Raw genomic sequence first — 10,648 nt, forward strand, 5'->3', positions numbered from 1 at the left:
GGTCAAACAATCATGATTATTTTATTACTTAACTATTTGTTTTGCAGAAAAAAGCCATAAGAATAATTTCTAATTCACCATATCATGCTCATACTTTGCCAATCTTTTCCCAGTTAAATCTCCTAAATGTTTATGACATTAATAGATTGAATATTGCAATATTTATGTTTATGTGTTCTAGAGGTTTATTACCATCTCCAATTACATCAAAATTTATTTTAAATAGTAACATACATAATTATAATACACGTAATGCTGTTGAATACCATCTGCCAAAAGTTAGAACTAATATTTCAAAGTTTACTATTTTTTATAAAGGTCCTCATCTATGGAGCACGATTCCAAACCATCTAAAGAATCAACCTTCCTTAAATAGTTTTAAACGTTCCTTCCGATTGTTTTTATCAAATTTGTACTCAATAACCTGAATATCATAGTATATAATATGTTATTTTTTTCTGTATAATGTTTTCCTTTTCCGTTTTACTGTTTCTACCTGCTTTCTTTTTCTTCTTAATGTTATGTTAATTACGTATTTGTTTAGGGGTCAACGTTTAACAAGGCTAAATGCTCTTTTTTGTTGACCCCTCATTCGACATAAATTTTCTTTCTTAACTAATTTCCTTGTTAATTTTATTGTATTCATATTATTTGTAATGTTACCCTTCTACATGTATTTATATATTTCTCTCTTTTTTTTTTTAATACTCTGTATGTATTGTATATGTTTTTTATGAAGAATGAAATAAATACCATACCATACCATACCATACTTTATAACAGCTATAGAGGGTGTGTCCCCATAGGTCATTGAATTAGGATCCACCATTATGATTCTGACCCTTCCCGCGATGTCTGTATATTTTTAAAACTCATAATCCTCCTTCCCTCATTAGATGTAATATACAAATTGCTCGTTTTCATTTTGGATTTCTCTTTAAATTTTGCATTTGTTGCTCTTTTCAGCAACCCGCTTTCTCTTGCCCTCTCTTTCTCTCCTCTTCTCTCTCTCTCACTCTCACAAATTACATGTTTGTATCCGTTTAAAAAAAAAAATCTTTGTTTACATATTACTGTTCATTTGCCGTCTTCATACTCATTTCATTATTACCCTTTTTCTTCTTTCTCTCTCTTTCTCTCTCTTTCTCTCTCTCTCTCTCTCTCTTTCTCTTTCTCTTTCTCTCTCTCTCTCTCTCTTTCTCTCTCTCTCTCTCTCTCTCTCTCTCTCTTTCTCTCTCTCTCTTTCTATCTTTCCCTTGTATTCCGCTCACACAATACCGTTCGACAAACACAATTCTAATCTTTTAAGAATACATAAACGAGAACGCATGATTTATGTTTTGTAACAATACAAAGAGAATGAAGATTTATTCACCCCTTTACAACATGAAACTCATGTGAAAGAAACAAAAAGTGTTGCTGACGTCATAAAATGAACGAAACAGTGTAAAGTAACAAGATGGGTAATGTTATTTGAAAATCAGTGTATAAAAGTATGTTAACATATTATCTCAATGTGGTACATGTATATGATACTGTTTAATTACTGTACATTTACGGACACCACTTGTAACACCGACAGAGTTTTGTTGGAATAAGTTAGGGAATTTAAAGGAACGGAGAGAAATGGCTCCGAATTGTGACCGAAGGTTTCACGGGTACGTGATTAGATTTCAGTAGTACATTAGGAAAGGAAAACAAATACATAAAATGCATCTGTGCGGTACATTTGCATCAGAGAAGCACAGATCTAATTATGGAAATTGGCAATATCTCTTTTGCAAGATTTTTGGTTTAAAATACGTTTCTAATCACAAAAAAGAGACTTAGTCAGTTAGTCTCATACTTCTCTTCATGCTTTCAATTAAACTTAGATCAGAACTGCGAAGGTCTTTGGTAATAAACACACACATTTATTTAAATTACTCATAAATAATTTACCCTAAGTATACTTCAATAATGTACCGCAATACATTTGTTACAAAATATATTATAATGAACCTTTCAGTTTAATTTTTATCCCCGAGTGAGTACAATGATCTAACCAAAAATATCGCGACACAAAGTTATGTATTTTCATGCAAGTCCCGCTTACACTCCAATTTACCCGAAATTTTGCAGCAATCAAATTCTGGTTATGGCAAAAAATATTAAGTTGTTAAAAAAAAAATATATATATCGTTTTGCAATCTGTTTTCAAATACAAGGAACAAAAAGCAAAACAAGTTAAAGATTTGCAAGGTTGCAACTTCGTTTTTTGTTATAGCTCATTAAATCCCTTTTAATCATTGAAGAAATAATGCCTCCGGCTTCTTCGCAACGGAGGCATAAAAATAGTTTGGTTTCGGTGCAACTTTCTGAATTCTTGTTAGAGATTATCTCTACTGGGTTCAAATAAATTACAAAAAATAGAAGTTGTTATTGTTCAATGCTTTAGCTTTGTCAATTTTTCGAAGTAGTAGCATGCAAAACGGTTACAATGTAAATCCGAGTACGGTACAGCGGCTGCAAATAATTTGGCAAAATAAGGTTTAAGCATTCCGTTTTCATATTTGATACTTCCTTTCCGTAAATTTATGACGTGAAATATCTTGTTGTAGATTCAATAAATACTTATCTAAACGAGATTTGTTTGCTTTCATGATACCAGCACGAAATCAAATCCTTTACGACATTAAAGCACAGTTTACTTAATATTTCAAAGTCGACTTATAAAATATATAGCAGCATACATGTAAATAATAACGTTTAGTTTGCTCACCCGACTTTGCGTATTATGTGTGCTTTGTATTTGTATACACGAGCCCTAATCACAAAGTGATTGACTGAAAAGATAAGTCTGTTTCCTCGATTCTTTCCTTACAATAGGATTAGTAAATAGGCCAGTGATACCTTACTTTTGCTTCAGAACACCCGAAAGATTCTGAGGTCCTGCAACATGTACAGTGTACATTATGCATATGAGATTATTGTTTATCAAATATCAAACTATGTCTCGCTACAGTCTACTTGACATGAAGACAAATCAACAAGTATTTCAAAATACATGCATGTCTAAAGCACATTTGACTAGAATAAGACACCAACGTTTGTTCTTATATACTAAACATGCAGGAATGATATCTCCACTATGATATAAAGTTGATATACACCTCTCTCTATATATAACTATCTTTCAATCAGTCTTCTTTCGAGCTTTGAGTTCAAGGTAAGACGTGCATGTCAAACCATGCCAATCTCCCCGCGATTCAGTCACCAGCTGAAGAGCAAGATGTCTTTGACTTTGACGATTGTTGCCAGCACACAGCAGGAACGGCTGGAGGATAACCCCAGACAAGGCTCAGTTTATATGTCTCTTATTAAAACAACAAGGGTGTTCAAGAGCTGGTGATGATCATGGGCACCATTTGCTGAGGTTGTTGTCGATTCTCGGCGGCCATCGTCGAGAGTTTGCTGACCTCCAATTGCCAGTTAGGAACCTTCTTGGCTGCCATGTGACGTCGGGCATGCTTGGTTAAGTGGTCTGATCTCATGAAGCGGCGATCGCACATGGGACAGAGGAACTTCTTCTCGCCCGTGTGAGTACGCTTGTGTCTCGAGAGTTCGTCAGATCGGGCGAATCGCTTGTCGCAGCCTTCCCATGTACAGTGGAACGGTTTCTCTCCTGTAAATTGTAAAGGAAAAACAACAAAAGACCGTACATGTTAATGGAAGGTGATGTGATTATCATTACATAATTACATATAAGCAATTATCTTTTATGTGAGTTCTAAAAACGCTAACAAAAGCTCGGATATATTATAAAACACAACCATTTGATATCTTGATTTTCTAAATGATACAATGTAAAAATGAGATATAAAATAAGGACGAATGTACTCTCCAAATTTTGAGTGATAAAAAACACATACATTTTGTAGCAAAAATTTAATAGTGGAATTGAGGAATCGCTTGGTCTTTTAAATATATTCTTCTTTAAACATAATTCTAAATGAATCAAGCTCTAACTTTCTTTGTTAGAATGTATGTTTGTATTGAGAAATAATTGTACGGACCTGTATGAGTTCTGACGTGGGCCTTGAGATGAGAGCTCTTGAAGTAGGTCTTGCCACAGCTCGGGAAGCTACAGATGTGATTCCTCCTTCTTGAGAACTCTGTAGCTGCAGGGGACATGGGTGCCTTACAGTCTGACATTGGTGATGTGCTCCGAGAAGGTGCAGGGGCAAGAGGGCACAGCTTCTGTCCTTCCGACTTGTGCATTCCGTTCACAACAACCATGACATTCGCAGGGACAGCCATCACGACCGTTTTGACTTGATCCGACTGTCCATTGCTGCTTTTCATTTGAGTGTTCTGCTGAGGAATCTGGATGAAAGATACCGTTTGCACGTTTGGGGATTGTTCCGTACTCTTAGCAAGCATTGCAGAAGGTCCATTTTGACACGAAACTGGGATCTGGAAAGACCCATTGACGGCAATGTATTTTGGCTGGGGCTCGCAAGGTTGTTGGACAGAGTTTCTGGAGTCTTGCACTTGTGGCATCAACTGCACTGGCCTAGGACTCGATCCCGGCGCCGACATCGCTGGCACAGACATGAGATCTCTCCTCGTCTCGCTGATGACGGGAACCCGATTGTAACACGATGTCGATTGCGTTTGTGGGACGGGGATGGGAGAGAGCCGCGATTGGACAGACTGTGACGGAATGGTATCCATCCTGGTCCATTTACTGGGGATCTCTTTAGATGCCATGATGCTTGGGGTGATGCTGACCAGATTGCACGAGGCGATCCTCTGCGTGTTGACGATGGCGCTACTGGTTTGTGGCATAGAGAATGTGTGGCTCATGGGCATACCGGTGATGACTGTTGGTTTGCTAGGTGGGGGTGTGAGAGGCGGCGTGTCCATCCCCTGTTGGAAAACAAAACAAAGACATATTACAAAATGGTTTCATCTTCTTTGACTTACATCAACATCATGTTATAAAAGCTCATGAGTTTCAAATTGGCGTTTAAATTCTTCAACAAATTGTATCACAAAACAGTCATAATTGAACCAGATAATTATGTTTTGAATCATTGTACATCTAGAACTTGGACATTTCGAGCTAAGAGCCCGAGAACATGTTAAAAATGAATTCTTGATATTAATAAGACGCACCCTCATTCTGGCCGTTGTGAAGTCCATCATCTCTGTAGGATGGTGGTGCTGACTGTTCTCGTCGACAATAGAGACCGGTGAGAGCGGGGCGTTGAAGCTGGTTGGAACCGGCGATGACGACGACGGCACGGGAGAATCGCTCCGTTTGATGGTGACTTGAGAAGGAACGCTCCTCATAGACAAGAGAGTCTGAACGGCGTCGAAGTCAGATTTCTCGATGGGACGAGGACTCATGGTGAAGCATCCAGCAGTAGCGGTGACAGTAGGGATGTCTTTCACTGATTGGCTCGTTTCCTACAGGAAGATGAATTGGCGGAGACAAACATGGTAAGATAATGAATGACCCAACTCTTGAAGAAGAAAAAAAATGAAGTTCCACCACTTTACAAATTTGAATGATTTATGCGTACAAGAGATAAATAACAAGATTGAAACGAGTCGTGAGAAAGGAGATGAGGAGAAACAAATGATGCTTGATTGAAGTTGACAGTAAACATCCCACTGTCACTTCTCTCAGATATGACGGGCAGAAGATGACGTTTGGCTAGGAATAAGACATTTGATCATATATTTGGCGAAGCTCTTATTTTGGACTAGGAGAAAAATTATGCGACTTCAAGGCTACCAACACGCGCACAGGCTTACCCTGGGATGTTGTCCAGAAGAGATGCAGTAGTTCCCATGCCTGGGAGTGGTAATGATATCATATCAACTATGCAAGGCGTTTAAATCGGGAAGGGGACGGGAGGCGGGGGGCGGTAGTGGATACCTTCACAAGCATATATGTTTATATAATAATGTATATGAGTAGGTCGGGTAGAGATAATGATGTAACGCGTTTCAGATGAGGCATGATGATATCAAATGCATTGCGGGTTGTGATCCACATTAACCACTCACTGACTTGTTCATTTACAATAGAGCCACGCTGAAGGACATTTTCAGACACGCGATTTACTCGTGTGTATCCTATTTGTTGACTATCTTTTATTTCTTTGAAAACCATGCTCGGTTCGATGGTGTATAAACTTGCTCTTCTAGTTCTATTCGGGGTTACATCATCCCTGTATCGGTCAATGTCTACGAGAGACTTATACATGAAGGTACGGGGCGCGGCCTGGGTAAATGTCTAGGATTTTTGAGTTCATTTCGAGTTTACACATCTTTATTGAGGGTAAATTATGATAAGCACAGTGACATGAACGTGACAACAATTCTCTGCCAGCGCATGCTTCGTAGACCTGAAAATTTGAGATAAGAGTCATTTTTCCTAAACTAGACATTATATAACAGTTCCAGCACGTTACATAACACGTGTGGGGTGATTCCATACGCGTATACTGGCACAAAGCGACACACCCCTGTACCGACCTTCTCATGCATATTCATTACCATTCATATGATAATCAATCCCAGTTCGAATCGTTCGCGCGCGATACGATCGTGGTTTTACGCATGTCATTGAGGGCTTGAAAGTCAAACCATATTCCTTTCATTTTCCCCTTTTTGGTGCCCGTGAATCTGTGATAGGAGTAATTTCTCATGATATATCATCTTGAGCCTCGAGTTGCCCGGCCTAGCACTAATTAAACCATATCCGTTAAATGTAATCGTATAATCAGCCTAAAGCGTATATTTAGTATGTTGCGCCGAAGCAATTAGACTAAAGAATTATGGTGGACTTAGTTATACGTTATCAAATTATTAATTTTTGTAATGACTTGATGAACGAAATCATAATGGTATGAGTATACTAAGTATTTTTGGCCTATATTTCATGAAGTCTACTCGGCAAATGAAGACACTTTTAATTAATACGACAACGGAAATTTACATTGAGACATGTATTTGATACCAGGGTACTGATCTGAACGTCTTATTATCCCATAATTTATTGAAATGGAAATGATTTCTAACACAATTACATTTCATGTCAAAGAATTATTTCACACTGTAAATTTCTTTATTTATTTACTTTATTTAAAGATTTTTTTTTTTTAGAATTATGAGATTTGTATATTGACTCATTGCTTTCAGATTGTATGCAAATATATGCAAATAAATGAATAAATTTTATTAACTTCCTAAGTATAAATGTCACATCAAAAAATTCTTCTCTTTGTATCCAACTGTACAAAATTCCTCGATATTCACAACAACATACATTTGGCCATGTACTTTACAGTACGTAGAAAATACAAACGAGGTCGTTTCGAAAGAGTTCATCCATCGAGTCATCCCCTTATCTTTCGTAATAACATTTACAGCCGTAAGCGCGGGCATAGTGGTAAAGCATGCTGCCTGTGACCCGCCGCAGTGTGTCTTTGAAAACCGCGAGAGAATCCGACAGCTGTACGCTGAAGGTGACTTTCACAGCGTGATATCATCAGTAGGAGCGACCAATCAGATCGCACAATTGCCGCCGACACCCATTTTTATGCATAAGGAGGAATTACGCGTTCCGCCTACATGGCTGATAACACGAATACAATAGAATCGAAACAACAATGAAAATTACATTGACTGCGTGAAATACACGAAAGGATTGCTCAATTTTGGTCAAGATAATTTAATAGTCGCCTTTTTAATGACAGGTCGGGTTTTATTCCAGTAGTATACAGGCTGCAATTAACTAATTAAATGTTCTACTGACTGATCTACATTCTGCGTTGATTTCAAAGTCTCAAAACTAGAGAGTCTAAGTTAGAATCTCATCAGATTTACTACTTATTTTACTTGAATTAGCAGAATAAGATCATTATTATTAATATTAGACCTAGTGTCTAGATCTAGATCTATCTAAAACAATATTTGTATGCGGAAAATCTACAAATTCTGACTGAAATGTACATCATTTGAGAACCAATCAATTAAAATGATCACTTACAATGCCAGAATTTACAAAATAAACATAACATATTGGAATAGAAGATTCACTGAGCTGAAGGGGGTTTGAATTTGCTTTAAATTGCATCGCCGTGTCTACTTCAGACTTATATTTAATTTTGACTATATTGCTTATACAGTTCCTGATTTTGATCTTGATCTAGGTCTAGATCTATTTATAAATCTAGGTCTAGAAGATATAGATTCGAGTAGATCTAGTGGCCTTTTGGTGAGCAGTTAAAACATAACACCAAGCCAAGATTCTATTTGCCCTTGTCTTGTGTCTTTGTTCGACTTCGAGAATGTCGATAAATCTGTTGATTTAATCTCGAGATTTAATCACCTTTCTAACAAAGGTCAGTGTCCGTTTACTGTCCTTCACGTAAGACGGTCACACCATGGTCACATGTAACACTAAACAGCAGATGCTTTGTCTCTGGTCAAAGTCAAACGTCTGGACTCTAAATCAAATGCTCTAACTAAGGACAAGGTGTAATGTAGAGATATTAAATGGACGAAAAAGAACATTTAACATGAAAAGATAAGAAAATCATTGCTTCTTGAAGAATTTTTCCGTTTAGGTCTAAAGTTAGACCTAAAATCTAGATCTAACTTTAGTTTTTAAGCTTTGTGAACAGATCATAGACTAGAGACCTAGACCTAGATGATAGATCTAGATAGAAATGTTATTAGACCCTATCATTAGTTAGTCTGTGTTCAGTGCTTTTCTTTTCTTTTTAATTCGTTAGTTTTTTATCTTATTATTTAAGGAATTAAGATTTGTTGTTAATTTTTATGATTTTAGTTGGACAGTTTCTAACCTGACAACTGTAGCTGTGCAACCCCCTACCCTGTGGCCCTAATTAGGGATGTTACTGTTGTGATGGTAATGGTGGTTATTTTACCTGTGACTGTGTCATGTGTTAGTGTTAGTTAAAACTTGGGCTGTAACTTGAGTAACATTAACAACTAACAGTAACAACATCGAGCGAGAAAGAAGTAGGCCTAGATCTAGACTCTATTTGCTTAAAATATTAAATGCACAATGGCAATTATAATTCAGATCATGAATCAAGTCAAAGTTTAAACATCGATCTAGGTCGAGATCTATCACTATCATCACTGAGACGGACATTGTACTTTGTAGATCTAGAGCTACTGTTAGTGTTGGAAAAGTCAAAGTCAAATTAACTCATGAGTCATGTCACAGTGTCTGTCACTATCTCTGCTGCTCTGGCCTCTGTGTGTGTGAGTGGAAATGGACTTAGGTTCTAGGCTACTCTTTACGATTTTAGACATGGTTAAGTTTAACGACAGTCCAGAATAGATAGGTGGATTTGGGCAGATATCCAGTTAATGGAAGGACTAAATTAATAGTTAAAGGGACTGTATCGGCAGTTTCCATGTGCAGAAGGCCATAATTCGCTGACACCAGACTTGGTGGGAATACCATTAATGGGAGTACACATCTGCACACAGCAAACCCGTTGGCCAGTCAAGAATCCCCCCTAATCTCTCGGATAATACTCGAGAGTTTTCGGATAACGGGGAAAGCAAAGCATTACATAAGGTCTAATGGTCATAAAACTCAAGGCTAACCCGGGTGATTGACAACACCTGTTGTTGGGTAAACAGCCGAACGGTGTCGAATTCCCCATGAGAGCTGACTACCGAGTGTCTTTAAAGTCCCAATTGTCACATATCATCAGATTCAAGTCTCTACTACGAACACCATGGCATGCACGAAACAGCTGATCACTCAAACTTCAAAGTAACAATGCACTCGCGCAGCGCAGCTAGCTAGCTGTGCGGTGCGAGCAGATCCCTTCCTCGGCGACTCGCGGGTCCCTAACAAAAAACCTTAATATTTGTTTCGCTTATCTTGGCGATACCCCGACAATTTATGTGCTATAATCAAACACACATTTCCAATGGCATTAGACTATCAATGAACATAATCGTGAAACATGATGAAATTATTGGGTGTTGAGTTGAGCATTAGCCTACCATGGATCACTCGCGCTCCCGTTCGACTTTCTCGCGTCACGACCCGTCCACACATCATCACACAATCTTGGTTCTTAAAATCTCTAAAAATATGGGAAAATGATGGTCTACATTAACTGAAACTAAGTGAAAATGCTTACCGAAATTAGCAGTGTTGGTGGTGTTGATGGTGGCGATGGTAAAACGAATTCCATTACAAAAAACACGGTAAAACACGGTACAAAATCCTTTGGCAGATGCACGTTAGCGTTCGCAGGTTGTTTACGTTAGACTGGTTCATTGACTATATAAATTCGAGCATGAGCGGTGTGTACTGTCCTTGCATGCACTGAGTGTGTATTTCAGGCACTGCATGTCAGTGAGACTTACGAAACGATAACAAAACAAAGTAGCACGCGGTCGGGACGGAGGCGTGTCAGAGGATTGACCAATCAAAACGCGTAAAATGGGGGGCTCGCCCAAACATTCGCATGTTAACACGCGCGGCATGCATGAGAAGCTCCAAATCGTACACTTTCTCAAACGCACGTGGAGGGTGCCTGAATGAGAGCAGCTCAGAAAGGGCTTTCCCCGTACGGGATACACTTCTATCTTT

General features: G+C 38.2%; 1 protein-coding gene across 1 annotated transcript; it reads right to left on the bottom strand.

Annotated features, from left to right (window-relative positions):
• Positions 1–1,332: 1,332 nt before the first annotated feature.
• On the bottom strand, positions 1,333–10,398 carry LOC590249 (Krueppel-like factor 10). Its single transcript, XM_030983421.1, has 4 exons — positions 10,194–10,398; positions 5,161–5,454; positions 4,056–4,911; positions 1,333–3,664 (listed from the first exon to the last, which is right to left on the bottom strand). Exons 1-4 carry the CDS (start codon positions 10,245–10,247, stop codon positions 3,378–3,380), a joined length of 1,491 nt encoding a protein of 496 aa, XP_030839281.1. The 5' UTR covers positions 10,248–10,398; the 3' UTR covers positions 1,333–3,377.
• Positions 10,399–10,648: the final 250 nt, after the last annotated feature.

Source organism: Strongylocentrotus purpuratus, unplaced genomic scaffold (genome assembly GCF_000002235.5).
Source record: "Strongylocentrotus purpuratus isolate Spur 01 unplaced genomic scaffold, Spur_5.0 spur5_scaffold_13, whole genome shotgun sequence".
Classification (NCBI taxonomy): Eukaryota; Metazoa; Echinodermata; class Echinoidea; order Camarodonta; family Strongylocentrotidae; genus Strongylocentrotus; species Strongylocentrotus purpuratus.

Bases quoted from the DNA above. Each gene is read 5' to 3' on its own strand.
- LOC590249 (XM_030983421.1), bottom strand. From the start codon at position 10,247: ATGGAATTCGTTTTACCATCGCCACCATCAACACCACCAACACTGCTA. The intron at 5,455-10,193 runs GTAAGCATTTTC...ATCTTCCTGTAG, and splicing joins CACCAACACTGCTAATTTCG to GAAACGAGCCAATCAGTGAA. The intron at 4,912-5,160 runs GTGCGTCTTATT...GTTTTCCAACAG, and splicing joins TCACAACGGCCAGAATGAGG to GGGATGGACACGCCGCCTCT.